Source organism: Squalius cephalus (genome assembly GCF_949319135.1).
Source record: "Squalius cephalus genome assembly, chromosome: 14".
NCBI classification, from domain to species: domain Eukaryota; kingdom Metazoa; phylum Chordata; class Actinopteri; order Cypriniformes; family Leuciscidae; genus Squalius; species Squalius cephalus.
Window position 1 is genome coordinate 31,142,018 of NC_137135.1, and position 24,038 is coordinate 31,166,055.

Here is a 24,038-nt window from a genome sequence, read left to right on the forward strand (position 1 = left end):
GATGAACATACAGTAGCAATGGTGCTGTAACTGAAGTTGCCTACGCTGCCGTCACGTACTTCGCACCATCTCAAGATGAAGATAAGGAGCAGAGACTGTGCAGCGAGTTGTGTTGACAGAGTTTAGCGATTATGGTTATGAGCTTAATCGCATTAGTTCGATCAAAGTATTTGTTTACATGAAGTAAAGTTTATTCGCGATATTGACAAAATCCCATTATAATCGGATTGTAAACGTAGTCTTTACTGTCACTTTTGATTTACAATTTAATGAATACTTGCTGAATAGTGGTTTTAAAAATCTTACTGACCCCAAACTTTTGAAAGATAATGTTGAATACACAATGTATTTATAAGAAATTATAAAATTATATAGAATAATATATATATAAAAGTTCATCAAAAGTGTATATATATATATATATATATATATATATATATATATATATATATATATATATATATATATATACACACACACTCACCTAAAGGATTATTAGGAACACCTGTTCAATTTCTCATTAATGCAATTATCTAATCAACCAATCACATGGCAGTTGCTTCAATGCATTTAGGGGTGTGGTCCTGGTCAAGACAATCTCCTGAACTCCAAACTGAATGTCAGAATGGGAAAGAAAGGTGATTTAAGCAATTTTGAGCGTGGCATGGTTGTTGGTGCCAGACGGGCCGGTCTGAGTATTTCACAATCTGCTCAGTTACTGGGATTTTCACGCACAACCATTTCTAGGGTTTACAAAGAATGGTGTGAAAAGGGAAAAACATCCAGTATGCGGCAGTCCTGTGGGCGAAAATGCCTTGTTGATGCTAGAGGTCAGAGGAGAATGGGCCGACTGATTCAAGCTGATAGAAGAGCAACTTTGACTGAAATAACCACTCGTTACAACCGAGGTATGCAGCAAAGCATTTGTGAAGCCACAACACGCACAACCTTGAGGCGGGAAAACTGGGAAAAAAATGTTGCCTGGTCTGATGAGTCTCAATTTCTGTTGAGACATTCAGATGGTAGAGTCAGAATTTGGCGTAAACAGAATGAGAACATGGATCCATCATGCCTTGTTACCACTGTGCAGGCTGGTGGTGGTGGTGTAATGGTGTGGGGGATGTTTTCTTGGCACACTTTAGGCCCCTTAGTGCCAATTGGGCATTGTTTAAATGCCACGGCCTACCTGAGCATTGTTTCTGACCATGTCCATCCCTTTATGACCACCATGTACCATCCTCTGATGCCTGATACCTGATACCTCAACCCAATAGAGCATCTTTGGGATGTGGTGGAACGGGAGCTTCGTGCCCTGGATGTGCATCCCACAAATCTCCATCAACTGCAAGATGCTATCCTATCAATATGGGCCAACATTTCTAAAGAATGCTTTCAGCACCTTGTTGAATCAATGCCACGTAGAATTAAGGCAGTTCTGAAGGCGAAAGGGGGTCAAACACAGTATTAGTATGGTGTTCCTAATAATCCTTTAGGTGAGTGTATATATATATATATATATATATATATATATATATATATATATATATATATATATATATACACACACACACACTTTTGATGAATTTAATGCATCAAAAAACAAAAACAACAACAACAAAAAAACCTCTTTCTACATTTTCAAATACAAAAATATCAAATAGGTACATTAGAACTGGAATACGGCTCACAAGTTGCATGGGCTACTTTTATGATACTTTATTATTTCATGCTTTTTAGCCTTTTTGATCATCCATGCTCATTTTATAGCAAAGAGCGGCGCTGACATACTGCCTTCTGTCGGGTTTCACAGAAGAAAGGAAATAATTTAGGGTTTGAACGACAAGGTTAAAAACTGACAAAATGGGTATTATTTCGAGTGAGCTACTCATTTATTGCATTGTTTCTTATCCAGGAAATGGATGATAAAGATTGATCTGCCAACACCCTGCAGCAAACTGGCAACCTGAACATTTAAAAATAGCTGTAATCAATGCTTTAATCAACTAGAATAACAAGTCATCACACACACACACACACACACACACACACACACACACACACACACACACACACACACACACACACACACACACACATACTGGTTTCCATGCTGAATGGGGACCAACTTTATGATCATCACTTGTGGGGACCACCCTTTCTAAAGGTTCTAGAGGTATGAAAAAAATTAGGGATACTTACCATAGCTTTGATAACTTATACACGCCTTCAGATATCTGAATTGATGAAGTAATGATTTGACCATGCGTTATGGGGACTTTTGAAAAATCGAGTTGACATGTCTTATAGGGACCAACTTTGCATAATATTTGCATAATTCACACAACCTCCCATTAGATTTGTGGGGACCTAATTTGCATAATTCACACAACCTCCTATTTGATTTGTGGGGACTTAATTTGCATAATTCACACAACTTCCCCTTTTGATTTGTGGGGACCTAGATAGAACAAGAAATATATTACTAATGACAAATAATAGGCATTTATACGAAGTAATTCCTCAGATTGCATTTGTCCATTTGCCCTTAAAAAAAATGGGTTCAATCTACAACCAAGCTTCACTCTTGCATAGAACACCTATGGCCAGTTTCACAGACCAGCCTTAAGATAGTCTCAGACTAAAGTGTGTGTTTAAGCCGTTTTAACTGAAAGCACATCTTAAATTAAGTCCTTTGTGTCCAAGTGCCATTGTTTTGTCTCAAGATGCACACCAGTAATGCTTATTTCTAAGACACGTTTATAAAAGCTACTTAAATGTCCTAACTGAACTAAAGGCCTAATCCTGGTTTAATCTAAATCCTGTCTGTGAAACCAGGCCCTAGTGTTGTGCTTGTAATCATCTCCTCAACATGCAGAATATTTGTTTGGATCGATTGATTGTTCTTACAATTGATTGGAATATTAGTGTGATTGAAGTGGATTATATGTGAATGGAGAACTTTTTCACTGCAACAAAGGACTGCATGCAAGTAATGAATTATTGTCTGGATATTTTCCAACCCATTTCATACCCACAGGTCAAACATTTAAACCTTTCCACTTCAAACTATTCTTTCTATAATTGTAATTTTTTCGGCCAACCTCCCAGCATCAGCTGCTACTCATTCACCTGATACTTATAAAAAATAAAACAAAATCTACTACTAATTGAGCTTCAACACATTTATTCACTACTAATAAATGTAAAACTTTACGGTCTTCAAATCGCGGTTCTTCAGTGCTTCTGGTTCAGCTTTTAAACATTTGTCACAGTCGCTCTTTGCTTGTACAATGAACGATGTGATGAATGTGATGAATCGCTTCATGTGCCTTTTCACCGCCTGCACCTCTGTCTGCTGCCAGGGTGTCTTCTGGGTACTTTTACCTAAAAGTGGACAGAAAAAACAATTGAAATGATAAAGTGTGTGCTGGAATTCCAATCCGAAGTTCTGAATCCTATTATCAGTATTTATTAGGTCTGGTTATTACAGTTTTTCTCAGTCGCTTTGGTGCATTTCTCACATCACTATTTACATTTGCACAACAGTTAAAGCAGTTCTCAGAACAATTAGTACAAACTGCAAAACCTAGTTGATAACCTGCAAAAGCGTATCACTTGCTCAAAATGGATAGCTCATTCCTCAAAAGCAAGTATTCATGTCAATGAAAGTGTCAGTGTCATCAAGATGAAAAGTCCTGATACCATTGTTTATGAACAAGATAGTCAAATGGCTTGGTTATGTTTTCATTATGACAGTTTATTCTGTAAATGTTTTCCATTGCAAAAAAGTCAGATCTTGGTAACACTACCTGTACATGCTCAAGATAGCACTATATACTATTTGAACAGCCATTTGAAAAATACAGTAAAGTTACACATTACTGTATTTAGTGAGGTAACAGAGTACAAGACACTGAATATGTATGTTTCACATTTTTACTGCATATGCTCTTTGCAATTCTAATTTGTTCACAGCATTGTGCAAATGAAATAAATACAGCTATGCATAGAGCTATGCACAACTGTAAACAATATTGCAGTACATATTGGAACTGAACATACAACATACAGTACATAGTACTGTAATCATTCATGCACATCCAGATGTTCCTCATTAGTGAAAGCTGAGATTCACCTGAGAGAAATTATTCAATTTAGGAGGCATTTTCAGAAAAATAATAATAATAATTTAAAAAAAAAGTGTAAAATTTGCTTGACAGATTTTGATAACTAGTTCAACATTTTTGTATGTAATGACTCAAGCAATGAAATGAGGACTATTAGTTTTATATGGAATGACTATTCAGCATTCACAAGTATAGTTAATTTTGACTGACATGACATAAGCAAATGATAATGTTATAAAACAGCAGAGAGTTGTATGAAAGCAATAGATGCATGTCCAAAAGCATTTGCAGTTTGTTGGAAGGAATGAGAAACTGCTACTATGATGTGCACAAATGACTAAATGTTGTGGAGGTTGAACTAACTGTTGTGCAAATGTAAATAGTGATGTGAGAAATGCACCAAAGCGACTATTATTATTATTATTATTTATTAGGTCTTTTATAATTATTATTTATTAGGTCTTTTATTAGTCGGTTAGTCGCAGGACATACAGGCGCCGGCGCGATCATTTAACTTTCAATACTCTTATCTGTATGAATAAAAGGACAGAGTAATGCAAACTGTAAAGGTTCAACTCTTATTTCTGTAAACTCACAATAACTACAAAATGTTGTGCTTTGTAAAATAATGAAAACAATCAGGATGTGCTTTCTGCTGTCTCAGTGAACTTGAGCATCACAGAAATGAGCCGAAACTCAGTGTATACTCGCCTCACACCAGGGTGGGAATTATACCGCGGCCACGGCCGCCGTTGCCCTACACTTTGGCCTTCATGCCCCGTGAAAAAAAAATCATCGTACGGCCACAGTGGCCTGTGTGCCCTGGCCCTGTCCAAGTTCCATGTATAAAGCAGAGCATGTGAGCGGAGTGGAGCGGGAGCGAGCGGGGAGCGCGAGCGGGCGGATCTTGGACAGAGCGCAGAGCGGCAATTTCAAAAGGACAGAGCGTCGCCCTATTTCCCGCTCCAGTTTCGCTCCGCTCACACCACGAGTCTGATGCATGCTTAGTCAAGCCTGACCCTGAATCCATCTGTCTTGCACAGTCATCAACAGTAGACTATTTTCAGTCAAAACTCAGCTCAATAATGGAGTTCAAAAACTCCAAACCATTATGTAGCCTACTATTAATAAGTCGCTCCGGAGTATAAATCGCAACAGTCAAAAAATGCGCCATGAAGAAGAAAAAACACATACAGTATAGGCCTAGCCTAAGTCGCACTGGACTATAAGTCGCATTTATTTAGAAATTTATTTCACAAAAAAAAAAAAACCACAATGTTACAGACAAGTATAGCCTACTTGCCTCACAGACCTGAGACATATATATAAAGCTTGAAATGTCTACTTTTAAACAGAACAATTCAAAACGAAAGAAAACAGACTTCTCTCTTATGTAATCCGTATGAAATGTGCAATTCTCTCTGGCGCGTTCACTACTGCGAAGATCGCGAGTCAGCATCTTTCCAGCCGACACAGACATAAAAAAAAAAAAAAACTGGTTTATTAGTAAACAATTAAAATGTCTCCTGCTATATTTTACATATTCATAATCATTAATTTTGCCGGTTCGTTGTGACAGCTTTTAGGTGCTTTATTGGCAGCAGCGCCACCCTTACATCGCATCAGCACCGAAAACATAGAGATTCTTTTCTTTTGGGGGCATTTTGTTTGTGTTCAGACTTTCTCAGTTGTTTTTAGGCGCGATGTTAGAGGATGCTGCTAATAAAGTTGCTAGTAGGCCCACACATTGGATTCACGTTTATTATTATAGGCTAAAAAAAATACCCCAGGTTTTATGCCGTTCGTATCATTTTATTTTGTTGTATTTATCCGCCACACCTTTAAGGCTGGTCCGTGAAAATATTGTCTGATATTAAACCGATCTGTGGCGCAAAAAAGCTTGGGGACCGCTACAAGTGATATACATGTAGATTTTTTTCCTTTTTTGGAGCGAGCGGGGGGCGATTTGAGTGGAGCGCGAAGCAAACTGCGTTGAGCGCTGAGCAATAATGATTGTGAGGGTGTATACCTTCTGGATGGAATGGTTCTCTCTCTCACACTCACATGATATAGAGGACTGAATGAATATTTTGAATGCTTTTATTGGCATTTGTGTTGTTTCTGAATGCTTTTATTGGCATTTATGTTGTTTCTATTGTTGTGTGAGGGTGTATACCTTCTGGATGTAATGGCGCTCTCTCTCTCTCATTAAAAAATGTTTTTTTTTATTAAAAAAGTCATAATCCATGTCTTATTCCAAATTAGGATGTTATGGTATCAATCTGAATGGGAAAACCATCGAATTGTACTCAATGGCCTTTGTGCCCTGTCATATGGCCTTGGTGCCCCTAAAAAAAAAAGAAAAGGTGGAGGCCAAATGGCCTTGCCCCTAAAATTACATAATTCCCACCCTGCCTCACACGTGAGAAATATATCTATAGAAAGCTTGAAATGTCTGCTTTTAAACGAATCAATTCAAGTGGAAAATAAATACTCAGATTATGTAATCCGTATGAAATGCGAGTCACTGCGGAGATGACGAGTCTGTATCATCGACTTAATCTCTGCAGCCGAGAATATCAATAAATTATTACAATGTTTGTTTAGACAGTCTCCTTCTGACACAAGACACACTCAATCATTATTTTTGCCGGTGCGCTGCGGAACTTTAAGTGTGCGCTTGATCGCTAATTAGGCTATGTATTATATAGGCAATTAAAGGCTCATTATTATGAGTTATGGCTTATTAATATAAAAATGCGATTAGTTGACTAATAGCTTAATGAACGACTACTAGTCGACTAGAAAAAAAAAAACTTTAGTCGAGGGCAGCCCTAGTATTTATGTCAGCATCTATATTGCAAGAGAAATTAATTTGCACTCTACCTATAAATAGAATTACACTGTCAATCAAACAGTGATTTTTACATTCAGTCACTTGGCCTGAAATGGTCATTGGAGAAAAGGAAAATATATTAGGATCAATGTCTTGGCTGCAAGTTATTTTTATGCATCCATCCACTCAAACTGCTCCAGGGGTTAGGCTAGTTATTACTGATTCGGTGTTTTCATTTTTAGAACAGCTACAGTTCCTACTAGTGCCACAAAACACCTAGTAGATTCTAGCATCAACCAAGTAACCCTCTAAACAACTACAGATGGGTTCCTGAGCAACATGACTGTCAATCTCCCTCGGACTGGGGCTCCATGCAAGATCTCACCTCGTGGGGTCTCAATGATCCTAAGAAAGGTGAGAAATCAGCCCAGAACTACACGGGAGGAGCTGGTCAATGACCTAAAAAGAGCTGGGACCACCGTTTCCAAGGTTACTGTTGGTAATACACTAAGACGTCATGGTTTGAAATCATGCATGGCACGGAAGGTTCCCCTGCTTAAACCAGCACATGTCAAGGCCCGTCTTAAGTTTGCCAATGACCATTTGGATGATCCAGAGGAGTCATGGGAGAAAGTCATGTGATCAGATGAGACCAAAATAGAACTTTTTGGTCATAATTCCACTAAACGTGTTTGGAGGAAGAAGAATGATGAGTACCATCCCAAGAACACCATCCCTACTGTGAAGCATGGGGGTGGTAGCATCATGCTTTGGGGGTGTTTTTCTGCACATGGGACAGGGCGACTGCACTGTATTAAGGAGAGGATGACCGGGGCCATGTATTGCGAGATTTTGGGGAACAACCTCCTTCCCTCAGTTATGTAGTCAAATGATATGTAGATGAGGATCTGCATAGTAAAACTAGGCGTCGTAAGCTCCACATATGGTTATTTCGGGTGGAGATGCATGTACGCACAATCTTCCGCTGACTGGGATTTATAAAGTGAATTCTGCGCAGGTTCTGGCGTACGCACGGTTTTATAAGTCTGAATATTTTTTTGCGTACGCCATTTTTGGCTTTCGGGCGCACGTACACTTTTAGTAAGGTTCCTACGCACAGTTTTATAAATGAGGCCCCTGGTCTGAGATCTGGGTGTTAAAGTGCTCCTAAAGGGTCTAATTTAGTCTAAGAAATGTGTAAAGAGTTCACCTTTGGAAGAAGGCCTCACAGCACTGGCTCCTGTAGGCATCTCTTCATCTGATGGTGGTCTGGGTCTCTTGGGTGGTGGCGGCATGTCATTCCTCTTGGTAGGAGGAAGTGCCACCTCTGCTGATGGTTCTATGGAAAATAATCAAAGTTCAACATTTTCAGAAAGATACAATTTAAATGTACTATAGAATGCTGACAATACACTGTTATTTGTCACACTTATGCACTAATTATTTAAAATCATTAAAGTACAATAAACCCTAAACCTGTGCAATTGTTCATTATTGCAAGTATAATTGAACTACATCTTTCCAGCAGACATTTAATCAAATATAAGTGCAAGTAAATTGAGTATAACCATTTTATTTCATGTCTTAATCATCTGACATGATTCGTTTTGTGCCATGACACAACCAACACGAGAAGAGAGCAGATCAGCTAGTGTTTTATGAAAAATGAAAAATGTACAAGTTTCTCCTATGAAATATATTTTTTATGGTAGTAAACTCACAAAAAAATATTCACTCCAGAATGAATGTTTAGTGTAATTTAGTTGAAGAATAGCTTGGAGGCATTTGATTCATTACACAATGAGCCGTTTCGTCAAAAAAAAAAACATTTGTTCAGCATACTGAAGCATCTTCTTTAATGTTGGCTATGATGTTAGAACAATATTTTTGTCTGTCAGGTCTTCACAAGTTACGTGACTGAAAATTATGAATAACTGCAAAATGTAGTAGTGTATTTTGACAGTAATACAAACCGTCAACAGTAGATGAACAGTGTCCCTCTTGTATGCTCCCGTCTTCCTCATCACAGTCAATAACGTTTCTGTGGAAGTTCAAAGTACAGCTTAACAATGGTATATAATGGATCGTAAACACCTGGTATACGAATAGATGGTAGGGGTGTAACGGTTCACAAAATTTACGTTTCAGTTCAATACGATACACTTGTGTCACGGTTCGGTACGTTTTTGATACAGCAAAAAGAAAAAAAATGCCAGAGTAATTTCCTTGATTTAATTTTTTTATTCTTTTTTTTATTAAAACTAACATCATAAAGTATGATTTTTTTTTACTTTGAGCAATTCTGGAGCTATAATTGACTCTTCTTAGGAGCATATAAAACAAAACGCTCCTTGGAAAAAGTGAAATGTAATATTGTAGTAGTTATAAACAAAGGTTTATTTTAGTTCAGATTAACATTTGAGGGCAGCAATTGTATTTACAATGTCAAGTCAAGTCATCTTCATTTATATAGCGCTTTTAACAATGTAGATTGTCTCAAAGCAGCTTTACAGAGATAAGCTTATAATTTAAGGAAACAGAGATTGTTTCGGCTTTACAGCAGAGTTAAGTTATTTCCATCTAAAGTTAGTTTTGATTGATTTGCTTCCGTCGCAACGATCAAGCAATGTAGCCGCTAAGACGACACCATTCCCTCTACACAGACTTTAAACGCGAACCTGTGAGAAACGCTGATGGCGTTCACATGCGCATTTAGAATGGGTTCTATAGATATGTGCGTTTGAATATACGCAGGTTAGGAATTCCCTACAAGCCAAGCCTAAACAAAGTACTTGTCTTTCCTTATAAATTTTGATAAAGAATTTTATTTTATTTTGTTGCTTTGGGGTAGGAACGCGAAACGAACAACGCCTTTCCCGACAACGCCTTATCTGTAGAGTGGTAGTGGGATCCTCCATAGGGAGAGACTAGTTGGCACTTCAGCACTGCGTTGTCATCGGTCCAGGCGAAAGTCATTCGTCAGATCTGGATACGGCCTGGATCCGGCAGGCTGCAGGAAAACCTCGGGATAAACACAGACACTAAAATTAGCGTAGATGCCATTCTTCTCATGATGTAACGAGTACATCAGGATTTTTGGGAAGTGTTCCCGGTTCCGGCTGACCTAATATATGCAGCCTAACATTAAATTATAGAAGTCTATAATGTATTATGTGAAAGCTAGGTCAAAGAGATGTGTCTTTAGTCTAGCTTTGAACTGACAGAGTGTGTCTGCTTCCCGGACAATGGTAGGAAGACTGTTCCAGAGTTTTGGTGCTAAATAGGAAAAGGATCTACCGCCAGCAGTCGATTTTGATATTCTAGGTATTAGTAACTGGCCGGAATTTTGAGATCGCAATAGACGTGACGGACTATAATGCGTTAAGAGCTCGCTCAAGTACTGCGGAGCTAAACCATTTAGTGCTTTGTAAGTGATCAGCAATATTTTAAAATTTATGCGATGTTTAATAGGGAGCCAATGCAGTTTTGACAGAACCGGGCTAATATGGTCATACTTCCTGGTTCTAGTAAGAACTCGAGCTGCTGCGTTTTGGACCAGCTGTAGTTTGTTTATTAAGCGTGCAGGACAACCACCCAGTAGAGCATTACAATAATCTAGCCTTGAGGTCATGAACGCATGAACTAATTGTTCCGCATTTGTCAATGAGAGCATATGGTGTAATTTAGATATATTTTTAAATGGAAAAATGCAGTTTTACAGATACTAGACACGTGACTTTCAAATGAAAGATTGGTATCAAAGAGCACACCCAGGTTCCTAACCGACGACGAAGACTTAGAGCAGCCATCAAGTGTTAGATAGTATTCTAGGTTATTACGTGAGGAAGTTTTTTGTCCAATAATTAGAAACTCTGTTTTTTCAGAATTTAGAAGTAGGAAATTACGAGTCATCCAATTTTTTTATATCCGCTATGCATTCCGTTCATTTTGTGAATTGATAAGTTTCGTTAGGTTTTGAAGAAATATAGAGCTGAGTATCATCAGCATAACAGTGAAAGCTAATGCCATGTTTCCTAATGATTTCTCCTAATGGTAGCATGTACAGAGTGAACAGCAGCGGTCCTAGTACTGAGCCTTGTGGTACGCCATACTGAACTTGTGATCGATGAGACATCTCATCATTTACTGCTACAAACTGATAACGGTCAGATAAGTATGATTTAAACCATGCTAGTGCATTTCCACTAATGCCAACATAATGTTCTAATCTATTTAAAAGAACGTTGTGGTCAATGGTGTCAAATGCAGCACTAAGATCGAGTAACACTAATAGAGAGATACAACCACGATCGGATGATAAGAGCAAATCATTTGTGACTCTAACGAGAGCTGTCTCGGTACTATGGTACGGTCTAAATCCTGACTGGAAATCCTCGCAGAGATCATTTCTTTCAAGAAAGGAACACAGTTGTGAGGATACTGCCTTTTCTAATATCTTTGACAGAAAAGGTAGATTCGAGATCGGCCTATAATTGACTAATTCTGTAGGATCAAGTTGCGTTTTTTTAACAAGCGGTTTAATCATAGCCAGCTTAAAGGTTTTTGGTACGTATCCTAGAGACAAAGACGAATTAATGATATTAAGAAGAGGATCTATGACCTCTGGAAGTATTTCTTTCAGTAGCTTAGTTGGTATAGGGTCTAACATACATGTTGTAGATTTAGATGATTTAATGAGTTTAGTAAATTCTTCCTCTCCTATATCAACGAATTAATCCAATTTTTCCTCAGGGAGACTACGATGCACTGCCTGATGCGATACTGTAGTAGACGGTTGCATAGTTATAATTTTGTCCCTGATATTATCAATCTTATAAGTGAAGAAGTTCATAAAATCATTACTGCTGTGTTGCTTGGAAACTTCGGTGCTTGAAGCTTTATTTTTCGTTAGTTTAGCCACCGTTTCAAATAAATACCTAGGATTATGTTTATTTTCTTCTAATAGGGTTGAAAAATAAGCAGATCTAGCAGCTTTTAAAGCCTCTCTGTAAGTAATTGAGCTCTCCTTCCATGAAATGCGAAATACCTCTAGTTTTGTTTTCTTCCAGTTGCGCTCCATTTTTCTGGCTGCTCTCTTAAGGGCCTGAGTGTGCTCGTTGTACCACGGCGTTGGACTATTTTCTTTAATCTTCTTTAAGCGCAACGGAGCAACTGTGTCTAAAGTGCTGGAAAAGAGAGAGTTAAACGTTTCTGTTGTAATATCGAGTTTATTTTAATGTCAAAATAAAACCAACGTAATGTTACTTGAAGGCATTATAGCCTACTATTCCTGCCAAACTTCCATGGTTGCAGTTAGTGTTACTACAGTAAATCCATGGTAAATCCATCTGTGGACACCGGATAGTTCATTTATGGCACAATGTTTCTCCTGGTTTCCACGTCAGAGCTGTTTGAACCGTTAATAACGGAGAAATGTGAATGTTTCTCACAAGATCTCTCAGCGATGTTATTACTTCTGTGGCGAATTCAAATGATTTCTTTACTGGATCTCTTATTAGCGCTGTGTAGTAACAGTGTCGTATGATCATGATCAGCTCGCGCTGCACTGGTCCAAACTGATAAACGGTCCGTCAACCACACAATAACGAGCAGTTTCGTTCCGCTTGCATTACGTTTGCCATTTGACGTTGGACAATGTTGTGGTCGCGCCGGCGTCTCTTACATAACGAGAGCGCTTGCCACACGCGACCTGCCTACATTTGAAATAACGAAATTTTGGTCGGCAGGAAAAATGGTCCAACGAACCCGTTCGGTTTGAAAATGCGTACCGAACACAGAACCGAAAGCATCGTACCAAACAGTTCAATACGAATACGTGTATCGTTACACCCCTAATAGATGGTAAACAGAAAATCAAACAAAAGTCAAATAAAATACCACACCATCAGGATCTATCCCAATTTCATCCAAGTTCTTGCCATGGAACTCAGCTAATCTTCCTTGCTCAAGAGCCATTAGAACTTTGCTGATCTTGGCAAGTTGCAGGGTCTTCTCAGGGAGTCGATAGAACTCATGATGGATTCTTATGTCGTGTCCAAGAAAGTTTGCCAGCTGGTCCATCTCGGTGTCAGTCATATTCAGCACTGTTGAAAGGGTTGCGGCATGCTTTCGCAGTCTTGTAGATGTCAGTGACTTGGGACACTTTGCGTCACACACCTTTGCAAAGCCACGGAGGCAGTCTGACCCTCGAAAATATGTCATGGCTTCTGGTCTTGCAAACATATAGGAATTGTCTTTCAGAACCCCACAAGCCTCTCTCTGCTTAACAAGGAGTTCTAAGGCACATAGCATTTTTGAAGTCAGAAGAATTGGAACTGGTCGACCACGCTTCCCCCTTGCGATAACCCTTGTGAAGTGTCTGCAGAGATTGTTTTCCACTTCAGAGAGTGCCCAGTCCACATCCTCATGTGGATCAGAAGTGTCTCTTGATAGAAATGCAGACAAAGGCATGCTCGAAACCACTCCTTCCCTGCGCCGGTTAAAGAGAATCATCTGGGCTAGACACACCTTTGCCAGAAAAAAAAAACAATTATTCCTGTCCAGCAAACCTTGCTCACACACACATCTTGATTAAAACCAGCTTCATGAGGACCTTTCACACACAACGTTATATTTCCTTATGGGGACTAGTTTCATCATATTCAACACACAAGTTTGAACTCAAACACTGACTGAAAGTGTGTTGTGGGGACGTCGTGAGTGTCCATTTTAAAGCAACAATTAACCTAGAAAATAAATCCCTGTGAAGGATAAAACTGGCCCTAAATACTCCACTAGCACTAAACTACAGGACACATGTCGTTACATGGTTTAATGTACTAATTTACACCAGATACGCATCAAAATATGCCTAAAAATCACTAAACCATGACAAAGAGAGACAGTAGACCTAAATCTTTAGTGATGAATGTGAACGTACCTGTTGAGGAGAGTTGATCTGAGCAGATTCATCATCCATCTGAGTCTCTGACTGGAGAGAAGGATCAGAAGCACTCGCTGCGCTGGTTTTAATGGCAACGCTGGTTATCTGTAAGAGACAACATTCATAATGACAAGATATTAGAACATGGAAACACAAGAGAGAAATCTGAAGCAGATACCACATGATTTTATAGAAAGAGACAAATCAACTTCATCTAAAACATTTATTCCTGTCCAGTCAACCCCTGTCTGCGCTCACACACATCTGGATAAAACCCGGCTTCATGGGGACCTGTCACACACCTTCATGGGGACCTTTCACACACAATGTTATAGTTCCTTATGAGGACTAGTTTCATCAAATTCAACACATGAGTTTGAACTCAAACACTGACTGAAAGTGTGTTGTGGGGACGTCGTGAGTGTCCATTTTAAAGCAACAATTAACCTAGAAAATAATTCCCTGTGAAGGATAAAACTGGCCCTAAATACTCCACTAGCACTAAACTACAGGACACATGTCGTTACACGGTTTAATGTACTAATTTACACCAGATACGCATCAAAATATGCCTAAAAATCACTAAACCATGACAAAGAGAGACAGTAGACCTAAATCTTTAGTGATGAATGTGAACGTACCTGTTGAGGAGAGTTGATCTGAGCAGATTCATCATCCATCTGAGTCTCTGACTGGAGAGAAGGATCAGAAGCACTCGCTGCGCTGGTTTTAATGGCAACGCTGGTTATCTGTAAGAGACAACATTCATAATGACAAGATATTAGAACATGGAAACACAAGAGAGAAATCTGAAGCAGATACCACATGATTTCAGAGAAATAGACAAATCAACTTCATCTAAAACATTTATTCCTGTCCAGTCAACCCCTGTCTGCGCTCACACACATCTGGATAAAACCCGGCTTCATGGGGACCTTTCACACACCTTCATGGGGACCTTTCACACACAATGTTATAGTTCCTTATGGGGACTAGTTTCATCAAATTCAACACATGAGTTTGAACTCAAACACTGACTGAAAGTGTGTTGTGGGGACGTCGTGAGTGTCCATTTTAAAGCAACAATTAACCTAGAAAATAAATCCCTGTGAAGGATAAAACTGGCCCTAAATACTCCACTAGCACTAAACTACAGGACACATGTCGTTACACGGTTTAATGTACTAATTTACACCAGATACGCATCAAAATATGCCTAAAAATCACTAAACCATGACAAAGAGAGACAGTAGACCTAAATCTTTAGTGATGAATGTGAACGTACCTGTTGAGGAGAGTTGATCTGAGCAGATTCATCATCCATCTGAGTCTCTGACTGGAGAGAAGGATCAGAAGCACTCGCTGCGCTGGTTTTAATGGCAACGCTGGTTATCTGTAAGAGACAACATTTTGAAGCAGATACCACATGATTTTATAGAAAGAGACAAATCAACTTCATCTAAAACATTTATTCCTGTCCAGTCAACCCCTGTCTGCGCACACACACATCTGGATAAAACCCGGCTTCATGGGGACCTTTCACACACCTTCATGGGGACCTTTCACACACAATGTTATAGTTCCTTATGGGGACTAGTTTCATCAAATTCAACACATGAGTTTGAACTCAAACACTGACTGAAAGTGTGTTGTGGGGACGTCGTGAGTGTCCATTTTAAAGCAACAATTAACCTAGAAAATAATTCCCTGTGAAGGATAAAACTGGCCCTAAATACTCCACTAGCACTAAACTACAGGACACATGTCGTTACACGGTTTAATGTACTAATTTACACCAGATACGCATCAAAATATGCCTAAAAATCACTAAACCATGACAAAGAGAGACAGTAGACCTAAATCTTTAGTGATGAATGTGAACGTACCTGTTGAGGAGAGTTGATCTGAGCAGATTCATCATCCATCTGAGTCTCTGACTGGAGAGAAGGATCAGAAGCACTCGCTGCGCTGGTTTTAATGGCAACGCTGGTTATCTGTAAGAGACAACATTCATAATGACAAGATATTAGAACATGGAAACACAAGAGAGAAATCTGAAGCAGATACCACATGATTTCAGAGAAATAGACAAATCAACTTCATCTAAAACATTTATTCCTGTCCAGTCAACCCCTGTCTGCGCTCACACACATCTGGATAAAACCCGGCTTCATGGGGACCTTTCACACACCTTCATGGGGACCTTTCACACACAATGTTATAGTTCCTTATGGGGACTAGTTTCATCAAATTCAACACATGAGTTTGAACTCAAACACTGACTGAAAGTGTGTTGTGGGGACGTCGTGAGTGTCCATTTTAAAGCAACAATTAACCTAGAAAATAATTCCCTGTGAAGGATAAAACTGGCCCTAAATACTCCACTAGCACTAAACTACAGGACACATGTCGTTACACGGTTTAATGTACTAATTTACACCAGATACGCATCAAAATATGCCTAAAAATCACTAAACCATGACAAAGAGAGACAGTAGACCTAAATCTTTAGTGATGAATGTGAACGTACCTGTTGAGGAGAGTTGATCTGAGCAGATTCATCATCCATCTGAGTCTCTGACTGGAGAGAAGGATCAGAAGCACTCGCTGCACTGGTTTTAATGGCAACGCTGGTTATCTGTAAGAGACAACATTCATAATGACAAGATATTAGAACATGGAAACACAAGAGAGAAATCTGAAGCAGATACCACAGGATTTCAGAGAAATAGACAAATCAACTTCATCTAAAACATTTATTCCTGTCCAGTCAACCCCTGTCTGCGCTCACACACATCTGGATAAAACCCGGCTTCATGGGGACCTTTCACACACCTTCATGGGGACCTTTCACACACCACGTTATAGTTCCCTATGGGGACTAGTTTCATCAAATTCAACACACAAGTTTTAACTCAAACACTGACTGAAAGTGTGTTGTGGGGACGTCGTGACTGTCCATTTTAAAGCAACAATTAATCCAGAAAAAAATCCCTGTGAAGGATAAAACTGGCCCTAAATACTCCACTAGCATTAACCTACTGGACACATGTCGTTACACGGTTTAATTTACTAATTTACACCAGATACGCATCAAAATATGCTTAAAAATCACTAAACCATGACAAAGAGAGACAGTAGACCTAAATCTTTAGTGATGAATGTAGGGATGCACCGATCCGATACTCAGTATCGGAATCGGCTCCGATACTGCCATTTTTGGCGGATCGGGTATCGGTCAGACAAGGCCGATCCAAATCCGATATTGTGCGTATACTATTCAGTGTTATTGTTAAGCCCCACAAACATTATAAAGCACCATAAGTTTTCGTGCACAATATTTTAAGTGTTCTGAAGCCATTATACAGTATAATGTGAGATATAAATTAATATTTAAGTGTTAAATTCAAGATCACGTAAACGTTTCCCTCAGCTGCGGCTGTCAATCATTCTTCATTCAGCACTCAAACAGCGCGTCGCGTCCGGTTATGACAGAACACACGATGAAACTCTCTCCAAGATGATTCAATGTTACTATTATTATACTTGATCTGTAGATAAAGGTCTATGGTTTCACATAAAACAACTTTATCTTGCTGGACTTTATTGCTGTACCTTAATCATGTTACTTTCCACCGGGTGTCTGTTAGATCACAACAGTAGAGTAAAGTCAGGTACTATTTGTTCTTCACGCGCACAGTAACTGAAATTTAAAAGAAAATGCTGAATAGACTATTGCATAGATAGATACTGTATAATACACTATGCATCATATGTATTTTCTTTGTGCTTTAAACTTTTCAATGCGGACTCGACGCGCTGCGCGCTGTGACTCATGTTGCTTCAAGAGCATCATTCTGCGCTCGGGATGCGCATAAGCGCTGTGGGCCGCACTGTATTGGAGCCTTTCATATCGTAATACAGGGACGCAATGAAAGATTATTAATAGCCGTTCTTGTCCTGTCCCATCTATTATGTTGCTACCTTATTAAACAGCTGTGCTATACATTTAAAAAATGTCTCAATTTTATAGTAGGATATAAAATAATTGCTATTTTTATCTTGTTTTTCATGAATGTATTTTACAACAATACAAAGAGCAATGTGTAAAGTTTTACCAGATTTAGTGTTACACTTATTGTCTCTAATTTGTTCTCCACTAAACGTTTTTTTCACAAAATGTTCAGATTTTATACAATTAATTGTGCACTCGTGATTTTTCTAGACTAAATTTTATTGCTGAATTATCCACTAATCTAGTTTATAATAGCATTTATGTCAGATTATGATCATATATTTTTTGTTGGTGTTTTTCTTTTTTTTCAGTTCTTATCAGTTTAACACAGAGTAATAGAAATTCTACTTGATTAAAAAAAAACTGCGCTGGTATCGGTACGGATCGGTATCGGCCGATACTCAGAATTTTTGGTATCGGATCGGATCGGTTCTGAAAAAAATGGTATCGTTGCATCCCTAGATGAATGTGAACGTACCTGTTGAGGAGAGTTGATCTGAGCAGATTCATCATCCATCTGAGTCTCTGACTGGAGAGAAGGATCAGAAGCACTCGCTGCACTGGTTTTAATGGCAACGCTGGTTATCTGTAAGAGACAACATTCATAATGACAAGATATTAGAACATGGAAACACAAGAGATAAATCTGAAGCAGATACCACATGATTTCAGAATTAAAAAAAAAAAAAAATACAAAAACATTTACAATTAAAACATGTCTTCATTTTACATAGTTAATCTTTAGTTTATTTTTGTGATTACATTTCACCCATAAGTTGCAATAAGGCCATTGCATGCCACACATAACTTGCAGAAAGAAAAGTGGCCTAAGACTGTACCACCTCACTCTTTAAATGTATAAATTTTAGGGGTGGGGTAGAAACACTGACCTAAAACGTAACTTAACTTATCATTTATAGACATAATTAGATTCATAGATTTCTAATAGATTCAAATTATAATCTATTCAACCAACAACTTGCTTAACATGTTGCAACAATGATATATTCTGTACACAGTGTGCTTTGCAACATACTTGTGTTCTCCAAGGGTAGTCTTCTCCTCCATAATCATAGGCAATTTCTTCTCCTTCTTTAATGTCATCCAGGGCAAACAGACAAAGGTGAGGCTTTCCATTGACGTCAGTTTTCTTCATCTTACAATTTGGATATTTGTGGTCATCAATAACGATCCGCCGAAACGATCCATCTTCTCTTGAGGCATCAATACTTAAATATGAAAGCATGAGAAAAGGATGAATACAAGTATTACAATATACCACCCCAAATCAGTGTCTTTTTTTACTATAGTTTAGCACAGGGTTTCTCAAACTCAGTCCTGGAGGGCCACTGTCCTGCACAGTTTAGCTCCAAAACTGATCAAACACACCTAGCTGTGAGTTTCTAGTGATCCTGAAGACATTGATTAGTTTGCTCAGGTGTGTTTGATCAGGGTTGGAGCTAAACTGTGCAGGACAGTGGCCCTGCAGGACTGAGTTTGAGAGACCCTGGTTTAGCATAAGGAATATGGTGCAACTTGACTTCTTACCACCATGTTTTCCCTCGCCAAATGAAATCAAACATAAATGCAGCACAGGATGCGTGGTAACATGTTCTTCTTCTCTGCAGCTCTGCATCATTTATCATATCTCCCCTGTACTCAAAATCACCTTTGCAAAAGGCACCCTTTGCGAATAGACCACGTCCTGCAAAATACAGATTTTTTTTTTTTTCACCAAAAATAAAATCTTATAGATAAAGGATGCCAAATACACAAAAAGACATCAATAGTTGGCAGCAGTATGGTTAGGACATGCATATGATGGTAAATATTAAATGATAAATCACACTACCTTACCTTTCACTGGATTGATATACTTCACATCTAATTTGAATGTTTTGTCAGTCTTCGAAACAACATGATGCATGGCATCCTTAAGGGGGCTGATTCGTGGTGGCATTTCAAACTGAGAGAAAAAAAATTGTAATAAATAATAGTGTGAAAATGGGGAGACATGCAGAATTAAACTAGCATGTTCAATAAGTAGATAAGAATGTTATTGTAATGTAACACTGCATTACAATGATATCGTATGTATCAATGTAAGACAAGAAATCAGAACTCAAGGATATCACATTTATTGACTAACTTACTAGCCTTGAGGGCATAAACTCAACATTTTCACTTAGGCTCTAATCTCTCACAAAACCAACATCTATATAATCCCAGGTAGCCTTGACAATTAACTACTTATTTGGCTCTTAACCTAACTACTCTTTTGAACGATCTCGCCATACAAACCCCAGTTTATTTTAAGTTACTGTCATAATTAAAACAAAGTTTATTCATTTAAAGCTACTTACCATTTCAGTGTTTTTATTTTTGCCTAACGTTACTTAATTGCTCTGTTAACGATATCAATACTAAAAGTCAAACACAAGTGTGATATTCCTCCCCCTCACCCTGTCCTGACAAGTAATAAAACATAACATTACCTTTAATTTAAAGTAGAAAATAATCTACTGTCCAGCACGCAAACTAGACAGAAACAGACTTAATAACCCAATTCCTTCATTAGCAATCAATCAGACTAAACACCTGACGACACTTTTCAGTTGAAATGAAGTACTTAACATTACATTGTATGATTTTGTGATCGCTTATTGGAAAAACACAAAAATATGTCAGGCCACACTTAGCCTCAACAATTAGCACTAACTAGCTAGCAGCTAACGTTAGCCCGCTGCCTAATCTAATTAACCTAACTGGTTTCATACATATGTGCTTAACGTACCTTGAGCTTCACTTTTATCCTCTGCAGAAGTTTAGATCCTTAGTTGGCATCTCCAGTAAATAATCTTCTTCTTTGTCTTCCGTGTACAGTATCAATTTAATACTTATATTTTCAAGTTGTTGTTGAATTCCTTCCTTATGAGGACCCGGAAGTGGGCGGTACTCAACCATAATTGGAAAATGTGTGTGTGGAGAAGTGAGTGCATTACCAGCCAAAAATGTTTGGGGGCGCAGCTGAGCACACACTTCACACACTCACACTACCTCATAATCGTGTGTTATGGGCCAATGCTGAAACTCCGCCCAGCACCTTCAGAATAGTTCCTCTATTCAATTCAATGGGTCATCCTTATGGGGACCTGATTTTTGGTCCCCACAACGCAAGAGGTCCCCATTACGTGACTGTGTAAACAGATTCTTGTCCCCACAACGTGATAAATACCAACTCACACACACACACACACACACACACACACACACACACACACACACACACACACACACACACACACACACACACACACACACACACACAGATGGTGTGTGTGACTAGGGTGTGTTCCAACAAGCTGAAAAGCTTTTCATATACATCATTTTATTTAACGAGGGTACAAATCCCGGCTACGTATTGTGTCATTGTTGTGATAGTCATTACTGTATAATCATCATTATCAAAAGACAGACTGCTCTTTATTCCGGCACAAAAGTGCTGCCTGGAATAATGAAAACCTGATGATTTTGTTCTCACTCACTGGAGAAGGCGATTTGAGAACGCACAACGTTCAAGCTCAGTCTAACTGGCTGGATTATGTTAGTCTATGAACTGTATGAGGCATGGTGGATATTTTCTTGGAAAAGCCTAACTGCTTTATCCAGAATGGCCAAGACATGGACTAGAAACAAGTAGCGTTTGAAATTTGCCATTTCAAAGCGCCTTGCAAATGACAGCCATATCTAGAGACAAGCAAGCAAGCCCTTAGTAACACCCTCACAACCACCTAGAACATCTTAACCTACACTGACTTTTCTGACTTCTAGAAAATATAAAAATCTACCTCATTCATACTTTTCTGAGCCTCTTTTCTGGCCAAGAAATCATCTAACCCTCCAAATTTGGAGACCACCCTGAACTTCTAGGAAAGAAAGAGAGAGTAGTGAGGACACAAGTGAGTGAAAGACAGTGTGTGAATGTGTGAATGTCATCTGGCCTGCCTGAGCAGCCCATTCATAACTCCAGGTCACAAGGCAAAAGAAAACAAAGAAATCTGAGCCAAGAATTTAAAGCTTTGTTTTCCTTCTGTGAGAGAAGACCTGGGATTGAGTTCCGGAATCATTTGGCCAGTGTCCCCTGTTCCGCAGTTTCCATAGAGCTAACAGGATGTCTTCCAGATGACTGAATGGAACCCCATTGGAGCGACGCTGAATGAAGGGCAAGTGTGCTGAAGGACTAGGCGACAGAAAACACTTTAGCAATATTTATTGTATATTCACTCCCAATATTTATACAATATTTAATATTAATGCTGGTGAAATAAAATTAAGAAGCAGCATGAATCATAATATTTGCATATTTTTTCCTAAAGGTTTACAAAACTTTCTGGCCTCAAAATATTGTTAAAGTTGGTAAGTTTGAATAATTTATGTGAATCAATTCTAAACTCAAATTATTTGCATCAACACTAAAGAACTGTTTACAGAAGTCTCTGCTTGCTATTATTTTACAATAAATATTAAAATACACACTACCATTCAAAAGTAATTTTTTTTAAACAAATTAGTCATTTTATTTAGCAAAATCACATTAAATTGATGCTGTTCTTTTGAACTTCCAAACATGAAAGTTTCCACAGAAACATTAAGCTGCAAAAATGTTTTCAACATGTATAATACGAAATGGTTCTTAAATCAGCATATTAGAAATTTCACAACATTACTGTTCTACTTTTATTTTTGATCAAATAAATATAGCCTTGGTGAGCATAAGAGCATAAAAAGAGCATAAAAAAACACCGTACTGACCCAAAAATCTTGAAAGGAAGTTTTTTTTATAATTATTGTAAAAATACTGTATATTTACTGAAACATAATTTTACTAGGCAGTAGTACACACATCAAAATAATTAAATATTCTGTGTAAATTTAGTGTGTGTGTGTGTGTGTGGGGGGGGGGGGGGGGCTTGACTATTTTAAATTGTAAACAAAAATAAAAATTGTGTTGTAACCTCATGTCACAGAAAACAATTTCAAAAAAACGTCTGACATGAAAAAGTGGGCAAGAAAGAGGATCCTTCTATACCGCAATTGCAAATGTGTCACTTTGGGTCATTTTCAATAATAACATTTCAAATAAGAGAGCTTACTCAAGAGATTACACAATGAATCTTTTCTGGTAAAAGACATTTTAAGCTTCCCACAAATGCTTTTTAGAGCATATAGTATTAAGCATCGGAAGAATGTTGAAACAGATGGAAATCACAAATGAAAATAGAATACAGGCTGATCTTAGACACATTTACTTGAATCCAGTTGTGCTGTTGAAAAGCAGAATAAATCCAAACCAGAGCTTCGCTGTCACACATCAATCAAGGCAGATGAAGTGAAAAGAAACCATCAACATGTGATGCATTAGTCCTTTACAATGCATCTTAAACATGGTCTGACATCACATAATGACTTCATAAATACAGTATCATGTTCCCCGTATGCCTGCATGTTTTAAGTTAGTAAACTTTTCTTTACAAATGCATTTAGTTCCACTCAAAGAATTAAAGACTCCACTAAAAACACACCGGAGAGGAAGGATGTAAAATGAAAAGCATTATCAATAGGCTTGTCAGACTGTCTTCATGAAATGTTTTAAGTGCCATTTTCTAATCAAATTCATTCAAAACATATTGTTCCTTGGTGTTTGAGAGATTTTTTGACATGATGCTGCCTGCGCTCACTCTCCAGATATTTTCCCGGAATATCAGAAACAAATGACCAAACTAACGATCCAATTCGAATGCACTAAATGTCTAACGTCACAGGACTACAATCAATCACACAGCTGATTCCTCATTCACGTCTGCTGGAATCAGGTCACACTGGACTGTTATTGATTATCTGTAGACCTTATGCACCAGAGAAACAAGCGCGCAGCAATCTTTAGAATTTTGTCTTTGAACTTCCATTTTTGCGGTAGCCCTGTATATTTCCATAGCATCGCTGTCGAAGAGTAACTGGCTGGATTTACTTACTGTAGAGTTAAAGGTGCTCTAAGCGACGTCACGCGTTTTTTTAGGCCAAAACATTTTTTATCACATCCAGCAAACATCTCCTCAC

At 38.3% G+C, this 24,038-nt stretch overlaps 2 protein-coding genes across 3 annotated transcripts in view; both read right to left on the minus strand.

Moving 5' to 3' along the window:
• stox2b (storkhead box 2b) overlaps positions 1-24,038 on the minus strand; it is an 86,210-nt gene that overhangs the window by 51,845 nt on the left and 10,327 nt on the right. The gene's annotated exons all lie outside the window — the stretch shown is intronic.
• On the minus strand, positions 3,170-20,806 carry LOC307171376 (uncharacterized protein). 2 transcript variants are annotated; one of them, XM_079892975.1, is made up of 14 exons: positions 20,716-20,806; positions 19,779-19,887; positions 19,470-19,626; positions 18,958-19,150; positions 18,400-18,507; positions 16,437-16,544; positions 15,793-15,900; positions 15,192-15,299; positions 14,548-14,655; positions 13,904-14,011; positions 12,867-13,491; positions 8,937-9,004; positions 8,174-8,302; positions 3,170-3,384 (listed from the first exon to the last, which is right to left on the minus strand). In XM_079892975.1, the coding sequence occupies exons 2-13, from the start codon at positions 19,879-19,881 to the stop codon at positions 8,189-8,191; spliced, it is 1,908 nt and encodes a 635-aa protein (XP_079749101.1). In that variant the 5' UTR covers positions 19,882-19,887; positions 20,716-20,806; the 3' UTR covers positions 3,170-3,384; positions 8,174-8,188. The 2 variants fall into 2 exon arrangements, with proteins under 2 accessions (XP_079749101.1, XP_079749102.1); XM_079892976.1 differs by lacking the exon at positions 20,716-20,806 and having other exon boundaries at positions 19,779-20,025.